Source organism: Pleurodeles waltl, chromosome 7 (genome assembly GCF_031143425.1).
Source record: "Pleurodeles waltl isolate 20211129_DDA chromosome 7, aPleWal1.hap1.20221129, whole genome shotgun sequence".
Classification (NCBI taxonomy): Eukaryota; Metazoa; Chordata; class Amphibia; order Caudata; family Salamandridae; genus Pleurodeles; species Pleurodeles waltl.
The window spans coordinates 1,308,188,796-1,308,207,260 of NC_090446.1; the positions used below are offsets into that span (position 1 = coordinate 1,308,188,796).

The 18,465-nt window shown below is 45.0% G+C and overlaps 1 protein-coding gene across 2 annotated transcripts in view; it reads left to right on the forward strand.

Moving 5' to 3' along the window:
• Positions 1-18,465, forward strand: part of LOC138246226 (C-Jun-amino-terminal kinase-interacting protein 4-like) — a 545,850-nt gene that overhangs the window by 353,334 nt on the left and 174,051 nt on the right. For both annotated transcript variants that reach the window (XM_069200626.1, XM_069200625.1), the window contains exons 17-19: positions 1,913-2,002; positions 16,431-16,487; positions 16,707-16,854. In XM_069200626.1, coding sequence (XP_069056727.1) covers positions 1,913-2,002; positions 16,431-16,487; positions 16,707-16,854 — 295 coding nt within the window. The remainder of the gene's footprint in view (positions 1-1,912; positions 2,003-16,430; positions 16,488-16,706; positions 16,855-18,465) is intronic.

The window sequence follows — 18,465 nt, forward strand, 5'->3', positions numbered from 1 at the left end:
CAGAGTCCATTCGTCCTCCTACTGCAGCCACTGTAGGGATCGTCTCGGAAATCTCCCTTTCAGTCGCGGTAACCCCCTCTGATAGGCACCTGTGATCGTCTCTCAGTAGGCCCAAGTTAATACTAAGCGTGTCAATTTTGACCTCTAGGGCCTGTCTCGATGCTGCTATATCTTGCAGTCCACCTTGAACCGTGAGGGTGGAGGACATTGTCTCCATCGACACAAGCAATGTTTGTTCCAACCTCCTGCTGACTGCCCCCAGACCCTGGGATCCCCCCAATTCTCCATCCCCCTTTTTGAGCACTTTACTCATGGCGCGGCCTTGGGAGGGCGCATAAACTATTCACAGATCTCTCCAAGCTGGTCGTCTTTATTAGATTCTACCTGTTTGGCTCACAACACAGGTGTCTTGGTATTTCTCTTATGCTGTCAAGTCCCCCCGGTCTCCCAGCAGGCAAGGGGGTTCAGCTGTCGCTCTCATAACTGGTAGGTGTTACTTGTGTTTCCCTAGGGCATCAGCTAGTTTTCATTACTCATGGCCCTCTCTACATTGCTCTCCTCCTGCACTCCGGTCTGGGGGTGCCCACGTTCAGAACATTATATCTAGCTCCTTGGACCACCTTGCGTATCCCCTGTGGGGATTCAGTCCTCAGAAGTTCCTTTCACCTTGCTCACCGTGGGAGCAGCCACCCTCTAACATCCCATATGGTAATGGCTTGTTTCTCTGCCTTCCCCGCTACTAATGCTACCGCTGGGTATCTCTCCTTGCTGTAGGCGTGACGTAGCATGGGTGTAGCCCCACCAGCAAACTCACTATGGCTTTTGGTGCCCCCTTTCTCCATCTTCGAGCTGTCTACTTACTAGATATTATCTCGGGCAGCTCTGCAGTCAGTGCACTCAGAGCTCTTCATCAGTAATACCTTTATTGGGGCACCAGGGCCTAGCCCAAGTCTCTACTACTGCTCGCCTTCCCACACTGCTAAGTGGGATCTAGCTGCTCCTTTTCCCTCCATTAGTTATAAAACCTGACCTCATTGTTACCGCTCTCTCCCTCCAAGGACAGCAGTCGGGCCCCCATGGCTCTCATTGGTGCTCTTTTCAGCTGGCCAATGCCTCCCCACCGGTGTTTATGGTCAGCATTCCTGCTACTCGCCGCAGGGGATGCTATCCCGTCCTGTTTCTTCAAGCGCCACCCACCATCTTACTTCATTGCTCGTCCGACATTTGCAAGGTCCCCCAGTCCACAAGATTTTCTTCTGTGGCGTCTTTGGGGCCCGGTTCGAGTCCCAGTCCCAGCACTGTGTTCTTCCCTGCCAGGCAGGCCCCCACTGCTGTTGCTCTCTTGCACGCTCACCTCCGGATCCGCATGGGCCCAGCCAGGGGCTGGCTGACCCGCCTCTGCTCTTCTGCGCTGTCCTCGTGCGCCGCCGGTTTGCCGCAGCTGCGATCCAGTGCCGCCCCGGCACCAGTGGACTGTCTCCACTGTCCAGGCCTTCTCTTCTGCGCTCCTCAGTCAGCCACACGAGGTTGCTGGAGCAGTTGCGACCGCCATTTTAGTTCATCCCGGCGCCTCAGTCTAGAACTCAAATTCCCTCCCCTTTCCTGTTTCTCCGGCTCCGTTCGTCTTCGAGGAGGACCTTCTTGCCGTCAGGGACACACACCCAGTGGTTCCTTGCAGCCTCGGCAGCAGGATAAGGGTCAGGTGGGGCCCAGCTCACCAGAGCTAGCTGCCATATCCCATTTGCTGCGAAACCACATCCCCATATGAAGTTGCTTCCTTATTAATTAATGATAAACTAAAGAAAACAGTGATTACTAATGGAGCTCTTCATATTTTCTGATACCTTTTTCTTCTCTGTTGTCCCTTCACATTGAAGTATATTCATTTTACTTTACTTTTTACTGCTCCTAGGGGGATGGACGAGATCCAGAGGGAGAGATTCGAGGTGCTCCAGTGTTGGTACAGCTCCGTCTTCTGGATCAGAAGGATCCTAGCACGAAGGTAAGACAACCCACTGATTTTTCCTGTTTGCAGCGGTGTGAGGAGTTCCATCAATCAACCCATTAGTAGAATTGTAGAGCGCGTCTTGTCACTAGTGAGGGTATCCAGGTGCTGTTAGGGTCCAGTTGATTAGCCGAATAGCCAGATCTTCATGGACTTTCGGAGCTCTGAAAGAGATAGAGAGGTCCAGAGGTGAAAGGTTAGCTCCTTCATGTGTCCCCTGTAAGGTAAGAGGAGGAGCGACCTTGGATGCGGAGGGTTAGGGTTAGGGTTAGAGAAAGGAAAGCAGAGCAGAGGTGTATAGTGGGCTGATGGAAGTTCAGGTGGTCATTCAAGTTGGAGGGTCAACAGTTGTGTAGGCCCTTGTATGTGTGGGCTAAGAGCTTGAACTGCCATCTTTTTTGTACAGGGGTCATTGGAGTTCCCGGAGGTTGGGGGTGATGTGGGTTAATTTAGGGATATCCCAGACGAGTCTGGCTTCGGTGTTCTGTATGGTCTGTAGTCATCAGAGGAGATGAGCTGCTATTCCTGCATAGAGAGTGGTGTCGTAGTCCAATCGGCTGGAGATGAGGACCTAGGTGATGGTGCATCTTGAGCTTTGGGGTAGATAGTTACATATCTTACAGAGCTTGTGGAGAATGAAGGAGCAGGAGGAGAAGACAGAGTTGACCTTAGTCATAGTTAGGTTGTTGTCCTCAATGATGCCTAGGTTAATAGCATGGTCAGTGGTGTTACAGGTAGATTTGAGTACTGAGGGCCACCAGGATGTATCCCATGGGAAGCTTTTGTTCCCGAAGACCAGTTCCTCTGTCTTGTCGATGTTAAGCTTCAGGAATTTGTCCTTCATCCAGTTGGAGACATCTGTCATGCAGTTTTGGAAGTTGGTCTTGATGTTGTCTTCAGAGAGGGAGAGGCTGAATTGTGGGTTATTGACATAGGATATAATGTTTAGTCTGTGGGTTTTGACGGTGCTGGCCAGAGGAGTCATATAGGTATAGAAGAGGGTGGGGTTGAGCAAGGATCCTTGGGGTACTCCACAGATTTCCTTAGGTGCAGTGGGAAGCAGAACTTTGTGCGTTCTTCCGGTGAGGAAAGAGTTGATTTATCTGATGTTCCTTGTATGCCTGTGTTGGTGGAAGTCTGTATCGACGGCTGCCGATAGGTCTAGAAGGATCAGACTGCATTGTCTCCTTGGTCGAGTGGGGCTTGGATGTAGTCTGAAGCCACAGTAGGGAGGTTCTGTTACAGATGAGAGGACAGTTGTTGCTTTATTTAATACTTTGACCAGGAATGAGAGCAGGGAGATCGATCATTAGTTGTTGAGTTTGCTGGGGTCTGCGGATGGTTTCTTTAGTAGGACGTTGACTTCTCCGTGTTTCCATCCCTCAGGGAAGGTGGCCGTGGCAATTGAGGTGATAACAAAGTAGTGAGTATGTGTCTGATTCTGGCTTCACCTAGGTTGAAAATGTGGTGAGGGCATGGGCTGGTTGGGGCCCCTTAGTGGATGTAGTTCATGATGTAGGCCATGTCCTGTGAAGTGAGCTGCCTCCTTTTGGTTAGTCGAATGTCTTTGGTGGTAGCGGGGTTGTGTGTTGCTTGAATTTGGTGTTTTTAGGTCTGGGGTGTGAAGTTTCTGTAGATGTTGGCAATTTTGTCACAGAAGAAGTCTGCAAGGTCGTTGCTAAGTTCCTGTGAGGGGGGTAATGTTATTTGCAGCTGAGGAATTGAAGAATTCTTTGACGATGTTGCTGAGTTCTTTGCTGTCATTGGACCTTGATGCAATGCATGACTCTATGGCCTTTATCTTCGATTCTCTCAACTGTCTGTGGTAGAGGTTGAGGGCTTTTGTAAAATGGGTCTTGTCGGTCATATCTTTGCTGGTGCGCCATCTCCTTTCCACTTGTTTATAGTGCCGTTTAGCAGCTGTGAGGTCTTCAATTTACCTGCTACCCTGCTTGGTGGACTTTCTGGTGTGTTATTGCCAAGGGGAACTATGCTGTTGGTGCACTTGGTGATCCAGTTGTTGAAGTTTCTGACATTCTGGTCTAGGTTGTTGGAGGAAATGGGGTGGGTGGTGTTAAGGGTGTTGATCCATGTGTCCTTTGAGAATTTGCTCCAGCTGCAGTGGTGGCGTTGGGCAGACTGGGTGGAGGTCCGTGAGCTGGTGATGTTAAAGTGGGTGGTGGAGTGGTCTATCCATCTGAGTTCTGTGGTGTGGCTGTACCGGATGTGGATGTTGGAGGTGAAGATGGGATCAAGTGCGTGGCATGCGGTGTGCATATGACTGTGGACGAGTTAGGTGAGTTTGTTGTTCATGCTGTTTAGGAGTCGAGGACTTGAAGATTTAAGTGTCTAACTTTCAAACTGACAAGAATGATGCTTTAAAGATACTCTCTAAAGGAATGAGCTCACCTTAAGTGATTACTACTAGTAAGAATTATTGTAGTCGACACTTTTCTCACAATTTTAAATAAAAATAATTTTGTTGAGGACACAGGCTTAAACATATGTCATTCTAAAAATAGACTTTTAAACTGAATTTGTTATGTGGAAATCCTCTTGTAACTACAGAAAAGCTTAAAGATGCTCTTCTTCTCTGAATAGGGTAGTACTCTTTACACAACGTATTGTGTGCACACATCGTCCAAAGGCATTGTCTGTTGGTTTGTACCATTAATCAGTCTTGAATACCATAAATAATCAGAAGTTATTCCTTTTCTTTGTTATCCCTCATATATTTCATTTTTTTGGCCCTTCCCCTTCCTATTTGAGACAGACTGTGATTCTGCTTTGATGGGAGATGGCCTCAGATGTATTTTAAGCAGACCTTGGACGAAAGGTTCAATCACGTTTGAACTCTTCAAAGACTTTCATCACAAGTGGTCATTATTTCTGCCAGAAATTTCTAGCTAGGAACAAACTGCTGGCCTCATTCATTGACCGGGTCAAGACTTTATTTGTTCTTTCAAATCAAAGCACATTTTGTGTTCTTGTCGTCTACCTGAAATCTATAGATGGCTGTTGAGGATTACTGAAACGAGCAGACAGCCAAGGTTACATATTAGCAGGGTCTAGACTAATGATTTCCAATTCTACACAACATCCCATAGTTTCATTGTGGTCCACTTACCAAGCCTCAGCCTCGTAAGAGTAAAACTTAAAAAGATCCATTCATACCAGCACCGATTTGTGGTGTGTGCTGTGTTAGCGAATGTGTTTAGTGGCCTAAAGCCAGATTAGTGTTAAAGGGTAAAATGGAAGCAGAAGAAATTAATGGCTTCAGAGCATTTTGTTAAAGAATTTGGAAGCATGATGTTAATTGTAACAATAAATGAGCATGCCAGTGTCATTTTGAGTTTTTAATGTTCAATAGCATGTGTAGCTGCAGATACACATGCTTTGCATAAGTTCTCTAGGGCTCGGAGTCTTACAAGTTGTTTTTCTTCGTAGAAGCTTTTTCTAATCGCGAGATGGAGTGACTCCTCTCGGTGATAGTGCGCATGGGCATAGAGTCCTTTGTTAGATTGTTTCCTTTCTGCCGTCTGGTTCGGACGTGTTCCCTCTCGGTTCGGTACCATCTGAACTTCTCTATCTTTTCCTTCAAAGTCAGTATCATTTCAAATGCGTTTTCTAACTACACTCGATCCGATTGTAGTGTTGGGATAGATTAAACGCCGTTTCGGGTGCCTGCCCCCTTCTCGGGCATTCCCGGGCCTACTGCGTCACAGGCTCCTGGATCGGACTCCATTTCGATTCTGTCCTCGGTCCCACGCCAACTTCTTCTACACCGACCAGCACTCGGTGTGCAACCTCTGCCTCTCTCCAGATCATAAGGAGGAAACTTGCGAGGCGTGCCGATCCTTCTGATCCAAAAAGACTTTGTGGGATCGAAGAGCGCGACGACTAGTGATGGCATCGAAGTCGATGGAACAAATGCCCGACATTTGCGGTGAGGAACAGGAACAGGTTTCCATCGCAGACTCCAATTCCGACTGTGACTCAGATGGGGACAGCCAAGTTATTCCTGGCACAGTACGTGAGTACTCCAGCCCCTTCCCATCACAAAAAACATTTTTAAAAGTCAGTACAGAAGGCCTTGGGTCCACCACCTCTTGCCGGTCATGGTCGGACTCGAAAATTACATCTCGACGACTGGCCCTCGGGTTCGGCGTCAAAGAAGGCCAAAATGCATTTGACCGAACAGACTCCCACACCTGTTTCAGGATCGAGTCGTAAGATGGAAGCTTCAACTTCGGAAGTCGACACATCCAAGCTCCTCTTCGGAGTCGAAGCATCCAAGCTTCTCTTTGGAGCCGAAAAAACTTCCATCTGCTTCAGAGACCACATTTTCGGCCCATTTAAAGCAGTCAGTCATCAAGCATTCGGGGCATGCATTGGTGGGAAGTAAACATGTTCCATCTTCAGAGGAGTCAACAGACATTAGGCCCATTCTTACGGTCATGGACCATAAACAGAGGAAAATACAAATCCAGAAGGATACAGGAAAAATGATTGCCTCTCCTCCTCCTATTACCAATACGAAACTGTCATTCCAAGAAGGTTTGGAATTTGGGCCTTCACTGACGAAAATATTTAAGCACAAGGAGAAGCCAAAGACAGTGCATCAGCCTTCTCCACCGCATTCGCCTTTCCTTCCTACTTCTCCAACACCTGACACTCTACCACTACCACCTTCATCCACACAGTTTTCTGCACAGTCTCCTGTCTCCTTACATGGGGATCATATGGGTGACAATCCTTATAATATAGACCCATGGAATATGTTCGATTCTGACCCAATTCCATCTAATGGCCCTGATCTGTATCCCACAAGGCTATCTTCACTTGAAGACACCCTGGCCTATAATCAGGTCATTGCTATAGCAGCCACATACCACAATATGCAGCTGCACTCTGAGCCCATAGAGGATGATTTCCTATTCAACGCCCTGTCCTCTGCACATAAACAGTATTGATGTTTGCCGATGCTACCAGGCATGCTAAAACATGCTGATAACATTTTTAAAGAGCAGGGAAAGGCAAGGGTACTAACACCTAGGGTGGATAAAAAATATAAACCTGCACCATCAGATCCAATTTTTATAACACAGTTGCCACCTGATTCCATCGTGGTCAGTGCAGCTAGGAAAAGGGCAAATAGTCGGTCCACAGGTGATGCTCCTCCCCAGATAAAGAAAGCCGCAAAGTTGATGCAGCAGGCAAAAGAGTGGCAACTCAAGCTACAATTCAGTGGAGAATTGCCAACTCCCAAGCTCTTTTAGCCAGGTATGACAGGGCCCATTGGGACGAAATGCAGGAGTTCCTTCAGTACCTCCCTACAGAACACCCAGAAAGGGCACAGCAGGCAGTGGTAGAAGGACAAGCTATTGCCAACAATCAAATTAGATCCGCCCTAGTTATGATCAGAAGGCATTCTTAGTTGCGGTCCTCAGGATTCAAACCTGAGATACAGCAAAGCGGTCCTTAATATGCAGTTCAATAAACAACATTTGGACCTGAGGTGAATACCACCATTGAAAAATTAAAAAAGGACTCGTAAGCCCCAGTTCAGAGGGGGCTTTAAACCCCAAACGTCAGAGGACTCTATGTCCCAACAAAAACACGGACAACAGTATTATTCTAGGGGATTTTTCAGGGGTTTTTAGAGGACACAATTTCAGAGGTAGGGGCAAATCCACTGCCTCCACCTCATCAAAGCAGTGACTTTCTCTGCATTCCCACACAGCACACATCTGCTGTGGGCGGAAGACTGCAACATTCCACCATCATTGGCAACAAATTACATCAGATCAATGGGTACTGTCAAGTATCCACAATGGTTATTGCTTAGAACTCCTCTCCACTCCACCGAACATTCCCCCTAATTCACAAAGGCTTTCTCTGGAACACATTGTTGCTAAAACAAGAGTTAGAATCTCTTCTACTCAAAGGTTCAGTAGAGGTAGTACCCATGAATCAACAAGGGACAGGAGTATATTCTCTATACTTCCTCATACCAAAAAAGGATGGCACTCCTAGACCAATCCTCGATCTCACACCTCTCAATCAGTACATTCTCTCAGAGCATTTCCACATGGTCACTCTACGGTATGTCATCCCCTTGTTACAAAAACAAGACTACATGACTGCATTAGATTTAAAAGATACTTACTTCCATACTCCTATACATCACACTGCAGGTACTTAAGGTTTGTAATAGCAGGCAAGCACTACTAATTCAAAGTGCTACCCTTTGGAGTAACAACAGCACCAAGGGTATTTACCAAATGCCTAGCAGTGGTTGCAGCATACCCCAGAAGACAGTATATACATGTCTTCCCTATCTAGACGACTGGCTAATAAAAGCCAGTACCATTCAAATTTCTCAACATCACACACGGTACACAATCAAGACAGTCTAGGGTTCACAATCAATTACCAGAAGTCTCACCTTCAGCCAGCGCAAATACAACCATATCTGGGAGTAATTCTCAGCACTCAGTCAGCATTAGCCTACTTAAACCCACAAAGAATTCAAGCGTTCCACAGACTCATATCTCAACTCTAATACAATCAAACTTACACAGTAAGATTTATCATGAAACTCTTGGGAATGATGGCATCCTGCATATCAGTAGTGCCCAATGCACGTCTAAACATGAGACCTCGGCAGCAGTGTCTCTCACAACAATGGTCCCAGGCACAGGGTCAACTTCACGATCTAGTGTTGTTGGACCGCCAGACTTATAACTCTCCGCAATGGTGGAATCACACCAAATTATCAAAGGGGTGGACATTTCAGGACAATGTGCCACAGACCATAATTACCATGGATGCATCAATGACAGGTTGGGGAGCCCATCTTAACAATCTTACAATACAAGGGGAATGGGACTCAGTCTAGCAGACTTACCACATAAACCACTTGGAATTGCTGGCAGTGTTCTTGGCAATCAAAACATTCCAACCACAGATCACACACAAAACAGTGTTAATAAGGACAGACAACATGAAAACAATGTATTATCTACAGAAACAGGGGGGGCAATTTGGAAATAGGTGATTCATAATTGCATTCACCTATTAGCAGAGTATATCCCAGGGATACAAAACCAACTAGCGGAACTCTTAAGCAGCACACAGCAACAAATACACAAATCGGAGGGTCACCCACAAGTAATACAACACTACTTTCACATGCAGGGACCACCAGACATAGACCTTTTTGCAATAAGCGAAAACGCAAAATGCCCAAACTTCGCGCCCAGGTACTCACACACTCAGTCCAGGGGCAATGCTCTGTGGTTCAATTGGTCAGGGATATTTGCTTATGCTTTTTCCCCTTTCCCACGAATTCCATTTCTGGTCAACATAATTCGTCACACCTCTCTTACTATGATACTCATAGCTCCCACCTGGGCACGTCAACACTAGTACACAACACTGTTGGATATGTCTGCAGTACCACATCACAAACTCTCAGATCAGACCTATTGACTCAAAACAAAGGTCAGATCAGGCATCCCAATCCCAGTATTCTCAACCTGGGGATTGAGCTCATAGAGTTTGGATATTTACAACTTCCATCAGAATGTATGGAGATTCTGAAGGAGGCACATAAACCTACAACTAGACAATGCTGTGCACCTAAACGGACACGTTTTGTATGTTACTGTCAACCCAAAAACCTTAATCCACTCAAAGCATCAGTACAGGATATTGTATGTTATTTGATTTACTTCAAAAAGCTAATCTTGCATATTCATCTACTAAAATTAATTTGACAGCAATATCACCCTACCTCCAAAACAGACAGCACACTTCTTTGTTTGGAATTCCTGTCATAAAAGCTTTTATGGAAGGGATTAAAAGAGTTATTCCACTTACAGCTCCACCAGCTCCAGCATGGAATCTGAACATTGTGCTTACAAGGCTTTATTGGTCCATCATTTGATCCCATGCATTCTTGCGCTCTTCAGTTTCTATCATGGAAAGTTGCTTTCTTGGTAGCAATTACTTCCTGAAGAAGAGTTGGTAAAATTCAAGCGTTCACTTAGAAGAACATTTCTTCCAAATTTACAAGCACAAAATAGTACTACTTAAAACAAATCCAAAATTTCTACCCAAAGTGGTTTCACCATTTTACATCAATCAGTCAGTGGAATTTCCAGTCTTCTTTTCACAGCCAGATTCAGTTGCTGAAAGAACTCTGCACACTCTTCATGGCAAAAGACCTCTTATGTACTATATAGACAGAACAAAAGATTTCAGAAAATCTAAAACAACTTTTTGCAGTTTTTCAACAGCCTTATGAGGGTAATCCCATTTCAAAACAAGGATTGGCCAGATGGATAGTAAAGTGTATTCACACTTGGTATCTCAAAGCCAAAAGGCAACTATTAGTAACTTAAAAGCACATTCTACTAGAAAGAAAGGAGCTTCAATTACATTTTTAGGAAATATACCAATGGCAGACATATGCAAAGCAGCCACATGATCTACACCACACACATTTACAAAACACTATTGTGTGGATGTGTTGTCTCGCCAACAAGCAAATGTTGGTAAAGCAGTGCTTAAAACACTATTTCAAACTACTCCAACTCCTACAGGCTATCCACCGCTTATTTTAGGAATGGACTCCTTTTCAGTCTATGTAAAGCATGTGTATCTGCAGCAACACATGCCATCGAATGGAAAATGTCACCCACCTAGTGTACATCTGTTTGTGAAATGTAGTGCTGCAGATTCACAAGCACCCTCCCTCCTTCCCGGAAGCCTGTAGCAGTTGTGGCAGTTTATTATGTAAATATGTATATACATCGCATGGACATCTTCTTTACTTACTATATATATGTACATATACAATTCTTCACTCCTTACTTGACCCTCCTGCGGGAAAACAATCTAACAAAGGACTCGATGCCCATGCGCACCTTCACTGAGAGGAGGAGTCATTCGATCTCGTGACTCGAAAAAGCTTCTTTGAAGAAAAACATCTTGTAACACTCCAAGCCCTGACAAACTTATGTAAAGCATGTTAATCTGCAGCACTACATGCCACGAACAGATGTACACTAGGTAAGTGATGTTTTCCGTTCTGTGTGGGTAAACACAATGATTCATTCTTTAGAGGATGCAGGGCTCTCCTCCTCTGAATCTGGTAACTTATATGCACAGTAAGAAAACATTGCACCTGTTTGGAATGCCCAATCCAAACAGGGGCAATATTCATTTCCTTTCCAGACCTTTCCTCTCCAAGACCCGGCTTTGTGACGCTAGTGTATATGAACGTTATCACATTGGTTGCTGGTATCTAGTCCTGGACAGCTGAGTAGATTGGCTTAGGGTACACATTCCTGCACCGGTCTCTGAGGGCACATGGTGCTCAGTTAACGGCCCACATGGCTTTCACTCTACAGCACTGATTTCCAAGGCTAAATGTGTCGGTGGATCTAGAGCAGGGCAATATGCCCATGCATATTTGAATCACCCCATGACAGGCTGATCATAAAACAGACCATTCTAATGAGAAACATTGTGATTACCTTTCTGGGGCTCCTATGGGCAGTCTGGAATCTACGTGGATACTCTAAATTACCACTGTTGTCCCAGGGCCATAATAATTATGCACTCCAGTTGGACAGCCAACTTACTGGTTTTTGGCTCTTCCCTCTTTCTGGGTAGTGAGGTTGAGCATTCAGTGCATACTCCAGAAGATGGATGTTGTTTGAAACTCCGATACTGAATGACAGAGCAAATAACCCTCATAAACGCAAAATTCCAATCGGACCTTTTTCTTCATAAATTGAAAGAACTTTATTTTATACACAGTACACAAACAGTTAAAACTAAGATGTATATAAAAACCCCAAACGTGTGAGAACCTTCTGGGTCTGATATTCAGCCCGAGCTGGAGCATCTTCAAGATAATCATTAAATTTCTGATAAAAGTGGTCTAAGGACTAGTGCTCTTTGGATTGACTTCTGTCACAAGGTCTCTAGTATTTAGTGTGAGGTTTTCTCCAACAAAGGGGTCTGAAAGGTCAGCGAGGGATGCAGATTTGAGGTCTCTGCAAAGTATTCTGCTCTAGACTAAACTTTTGATATTACACTGGTACCAAAGTGTGAATGAAAGGTTCCAACTCTAAAAATAAATATACAAAAACCTTTTACTTGAACAATTAGAACTCCATCTAACATGGTCCAACATTGACTTTTTCATCAGTCATCGAAATCTGGGAATCCACCTCTCATATTTAAGATTTTCTAGTGGCAGAGTTTCACACTGGAGTCACTGGGACTAAGCAGGATCTGCTGGAAACTGATACTTACAGGGTAGTTACTGACTCGAACAATAAAAATCAATAGCTTGGGAGATGATTCCAATAATTTCAGGTTCTGAGAACCTCACCTACCAAACACAGCGACAAGCATGTGTGGGTGTCAAGGCTCACTGTCTCCTTATCCTTCAGGGACTGAAGGTGTTCTGTGGACACAGGAAGAATTGGGGTCAGTACAGGTTCGACCTTCACTCACCACAGCAATCTTGCAACTTCTCAATCCAGATAACTGTGGGCAGTTGGGTTGTATCGACCACTTCTCTGAAGGGTAATATGTTTTCCAGTCTGCTGGAACTTGGGCGGGCCTTTCTGTGGATGCTGGCAGGGTCAGTGCAGTTCATTGTTCAAGCTGGTAAACTGCTCCACAGGTCACAGCAGCAAGGAGAAAACATACGATTTCCTGACTTATTGCTGGTCAAGGGGAAGAGTAGAAATCCACCATAGATTTTCTTCCTGGTTCAGGATTGTCTCTCTTTTCTAATTTACTGGCATCCTTGATATTCAAATAGAGATAAACAAACCCAGTTTTCATCGAGGGGTATTCCAGTGCTTATAAGCCCCTAGTGGTCAAGGTGCGAAGGTGAAGACAAGCAGAGAGTCACTTGTTTGACATCCTTGTGCTCCACCAAACCTGTATCATCATTCTTTCCTACTCTCTTTTTGTTTAAATATTCTGGGCTTCTGAGCCCAGAGTGCTGTCCGACCTAGATGTACGGGGTAATGGTTGCAGATACATACTCTCTTTATCATAGGACATGGCAGCAACAGAGGATGAGCGGATTTCACATGGGGCAGGAAATGGGCTGGTGACCTCCCACACCCTGACAGATTTTGGGGAGGAGGGCTGAAAAGGTGTACATGTAGGCTGGTATGTCAGAAATGGATACAAAGGCGAGACCACCATCTTGTGCAGCATTCATGATTCACAAGTAATCAATGATTCAACCCACACATTCACACTTGCAAAAAAACAATTTTCTTTCTTTCTAAGGCAAATCATAGTCCACAACAACAGTTGAGCACAGGTTTATCAAGCCATGCAGAGGTGTTTTTTCCCAATAAGCCTCTGTATTTTTTATATTCTTTTTTTTATGAGTGGCATATTTTTCTGAAAGGCATATTGTAGGAAAATGGCCCTTGTTGCAGATACCCCATCCCATCTCCCTCCCTCCCCCCCAACACACACACACACACACACACACACACACTCTTTTGATGTTGATGCTGACTTGACTGAGAGGGTGCTGGGATCCTGCTAACCAGGTCCCAGCACCAGTGTTCTTTCCCTAAAAATGTACTATTGTTTCCACCATTGGCACACAGATAAGTCCCTTGTAAAAGATACCAGTGGTACCAAGGTCCCTTAAGGGCTGCAGCATGTGTTCTGCCACCCTAAGGGACCCCTCAAAACATGCTCACTGCCATTGCAGATTGTGTGTGTTGGTGAGGAGAAAAAGGCAAAATCGTCATGGCATCCCCCTCAGGGTGCCATGCACACAAAACACTGCCTGTGGCATAGGTAAGTCACCCATCTAGCAAGCCTTAAACCCCTAAGGCAGGATGCGCTGTACCACAGGTAGGGCATAGCTGCATGAGCAATATGCCCCAACAGTGTCTAAGTATGTTCTTTGACATTGTAAGTACAGTGTGGCCATATTAAGTATATGGTCTGGGAGTTTGTCAAAACGAACTCCACAGTTCCATAATCTTAGCGATGCCCCCTGTATTTTACCCAATCCTTCAGTGCAGGACTGACTGGTCTGTGCCAGCCTGCCACTGAGAGACGAGTTTCTGACCCCATGAGGTGAGAGCCTTTGTGCCCTCTGGGACCAGAAACAAAGCCTGCACTGGGTGGAGGTGCTTCACACCCCACACCCCTGCAGGAACTATAACACCTATCGGTGAGCCTCAAAGGCTCAAGCTTCGTGTTACAGTGCCCCAGGGCACTCCAGCTAGTGGAGATGCCCAGCCCCCGGACAAAGCCCCACTTTTGGCGGCAAGTCCAGAGGGATACTTCGGAAAAACAAGGAGGAGTCACCACCTCAGCCAGGACCACCCCTAAGGTGTCCAGAGCTGAAGTGACCCCCCTCCTTGCAGAATCCTCCAGCTTGGCTTGGAGGATCGGGGTCAAATAGGGATAGGAATGTGCCCCTCTCCCCAAAGGGAGTGAGCTCAAGGAGGGTGTAGCCACCCTCAGAGATAGTAGCCATTGGCTACTGCCCTCTAACCCCCTAAAAAAACGCCCTTGAATCTTGTATTTAAGGGCTCCCTGAACCAAGCTAGTCAGATTCCTGATGATCTCAAGAAAAGGACTGCTGAGCTGACAACCTGCAGAGAAGGAAAGGAGACAATAACTGACTTGGCCCCAGCCCTACTGGCCTGTCTCCTGCTTCAAAGAACCTGCAGAAGAAAGGTGACGCGTCCTGCAGGTCCAGCGACCTCTAAAAAACCTCCAGATGACCGCCTGCATCACAGAGGATCAAGAACTCCTGTGGACAGCTGCCCTGTCCAAAGAAGAAAAGAAGAAACCTCTTCTAAAGGACTCCCACCTCACTCTAGAAGCGTGAATCCTAACCACTCTGCACCTGACACCCATGGCCCGAGTCCAGTACCCCCAGGTGACGGCAACCAAGAGCCCACCCTGGGTTGATCTCTCCACGACGACACCTGCAGAGGGAATCCCGAGGACCCCCCTGGCCGCGACTGCCCTCGACGAAGATAACTGACGCCAAAGGACCCACTGCACCCCCAGAAATCGATACCCGGTGCAGCAACGCTCAACAGGCGGCCCTCTTCCCTGTCCGACTGGTGGTGTGCCCGAGACACCTCCTGGGTCCTTGCCTGCAGCGCCTGAGTGACCCCTGGGGTCCCCTCATATAGTTAAATTGGAAACCCGATGCCCTGTTGCCACCCGGCCACCCCAGTGCCGCTGGGGGTGTGGGATTGGTGCCTACCTGGGGCCCCTCCAGTGCTCCTCTAATCCCCCCCTGGTCTGCCCTCCGATCCCCGGGTACTTACCTGCTGGCAGACGGAATTCTGAGTACCCTCTGACTCCATAGGAGCCCACGTTAAAATTGCTCAACTTTGACCTCTACACCTGGCCGGCCCCGTGTTGCTGGTGTGGGTGTCTGGGGTTGACTTGAACCTCCAACGGTGGACTGCCTAAAACCAGGAGACTGGAACTGTAAGTCGTGTACTTACCTCTAAAATTGTACTTTATTTTCTTCCCCCAGGAACTGTTCTGAAAATGCAGTGTCCACTTTTAAAATAGATATTCTCTGTTTTCTTAAAAAAAAAATCTTGACTAAAGTGAAACAAAGTTACATTGATGTCTATGCTAAGAACTTACCTACAACATTATTTACTTCTGAATTGAGTCTTGTGGTTTTAGAAATAAAGTAACAAAAATATATTTTTCTATATAAAAATCTGTTGGCCTGGAGTTAAGTCGTTGAGTGTGTGTTTCCTCTATTGCTTGTGTGTGTACAACAAATGCTTAACACTGCCCTCTGATAAGCATAACAGCTCGACCACATTACCACAAATAGAGCATTAGTATTATCTATTATTGCCTCTGCCAAGCCTCTTGGGGAACCCCTGGACTCTGTGCACACTATTTCATTTTGATACAGTATATACATAGCCAGCTTCCTACATCCCTACACATATGTAAGATTTACTGGTGCTGACAAATAATCATCAGGGTTGAAGCATGGAATATGAGAGTATTTAAAGAGTTCAAGTCAGAACTGGTGAACAGCGCTATTGTTTTTGGTACATTTGAACACCATCATTCCAAATGACTGTTAGTGGTGAGAACGGAACCTCTGCGGTCCCAAAAGCCCCTTCAGAGTCTGCTCACTGTATAGAGATTTCCTGTACCTAACCTGCCTTAAGGATCAACAGCTACAACTCATGGCTGGAAGAGGGTGGTTGCAGTTGTAAATATGCCTGTTTGAAGGGAGATTGTGGTGCTGTTTTCCCTATGTACTAGCTATTTGTATTCTCCTTGTACAGTGTGTATTGCTAACGGTTTTCCCTTGTTGCCTCTGTGTGACTGTGGTTTGCGGTTTATCATATTACAGCTATGGTGTGCTACAGGAGTGTGTGATACAAGTCCAAAGAGAGAGAACAAGGAAGCTGTAAGTATAATGTCATTTCATGTTTTTTTCAAACTTAATGCATATTGGGTGAACTCACTGCTGAAGCAACTAGTAACTCTTGTGCATGTGTGCTTGCTAGTAGCCTAGAACACCCTATCTGAACTAATCCTCAATCAAAGATGCCTATGGATGTTTATTTTTGTCTGCAGACCTAGGACTTTTGATTGCTCTCCCACAGTCACATCTTTCTAATTGCAGAACCAACTCTCTCCTAGCTTGATGTGGATATGCTCTGGAACACACTCAGTCAGCGAGGTGATGGTGATTGATGCTAGTCGATCTAACCATGTTATGGACCAGTTTGTGATTCCCAATGCCCATGTCCTCTGTATCTCCAGTGTGCCAGGTAAGTTCACATGAGGACTGTATGTTTTTGCCATGTTTTTTTTTTTTTTTAAAGATGTTTTTTATTGAGTCAAATACAAGAACATTAACTTAACATTGCCAGGACAGAGATATGCAGTTGTGAATATATATGCATAAGGAATATTGCACTTATAAATGCATATTAAACATGTACATGAATTAGGCATATACAGCAATATAGTATCAAAGACTCCAAGTTTGAATAAAGAAAGAAGCAAGAGAGAGGGAGAAGAGCTATAGGGATAGAAAAGGGAATCAAGTGATAGCCATGTGGAGAGAGAGGTAACAGACATTAGTTACAACGAATGTAAGATGAAATAAGTATATATAAGAAGAAAAACACTAAATATATCGACATGTTTTTAAAAAGGAGGAGAAAAATAAATGTCCTTCGTAGTGCGTGAGATATAGTTACATAATGGCAACCATAGCTGATGACATTTGAAGAAAGTTCCTGTTGAATCAAGCTTGTAGCTGTCAAGTCTATGATGATAACATACAGAATTCCACCACTGTCTGAGAGTAATGTTCTCCGAAGATTTCCAGTTAGAAGTAATAATAGAGATTGCAATAGAAAGCAAAAGGTCCACCAATTTTCCAAGAGGCCTGAATGAACTCCGGATATCGCGTATGCCACCCAAAAACAGTAATTCATATGACATTGGTAAGGAGATCTGAGCTATTGCTGAAATGCAAGACCATATTGAGGACCAAAAAGTAGATAGGGATGGACAGGAAAAAAACATGTGAAAGTCAGTACCCTGCTGAGTGTGGCAGCGCCAACAATTGTCATTTTATGCAAGTTTGAGTTTGTAAAGGCGTACAGGAGTGTAGAAAAGTGTATTATAAAAAAATATAGGGTCTGTGTGAGGTTTGCAGTCCGTGCAGTGGAATGTATCTTATACCATATTCTATCCCATAAAGAAGTTGGCCAGACAACACCAAGATCTGATTCCCACAATGTCTCAATAGGTGATTTGAGTCTAGGTGAAACAGACGTTCTTAAAAGTTTATAAATTCCAGCTGCCCTAGGATAATTAGAAGTTACAATCGGGTGTGGCGATGATGCAAGAGAAGAATGATTATGATGTATAAGTTTATTGAGGTCCTCTTGAACTAGAGTAGAAAGAATGATATATTGGGTTTTCATGCGAATAGGGAGATTATAAATTGTTGAGAGAGTAGTAAAAGGGATGATAGAGTCTTTATGATATAATTGGGAAATGAGAAGAATACCTTTAGTCATCCAAGCCTTCCAACACAAGGTTTTACCTTGTTTCCTAAGCGAACGATTGTACCAAATAGGACTGTTAAAGAATTGATTAATGGGGGTAAGATGCGAAATAAAAAAGGTTTCAGTAAGTTGACTGAATGGGAGACAGTGCTGGGCAAATAGAATTCTGGGGGATTAGACATAAATATAATGTGTTTATGGGAAAAGGGAGAAATAAATGTTTCTTCCAAAGAGAACCATAGCTTTTGAGGGGCATCATTGAGTGTAGATAAATAGGGATGTATTTGCTTAATGCTAAAAGATTTGTGATAAGTTATAAAGTCAGGGAAATTAACTCCACCTTGTACTTTAGGAAGT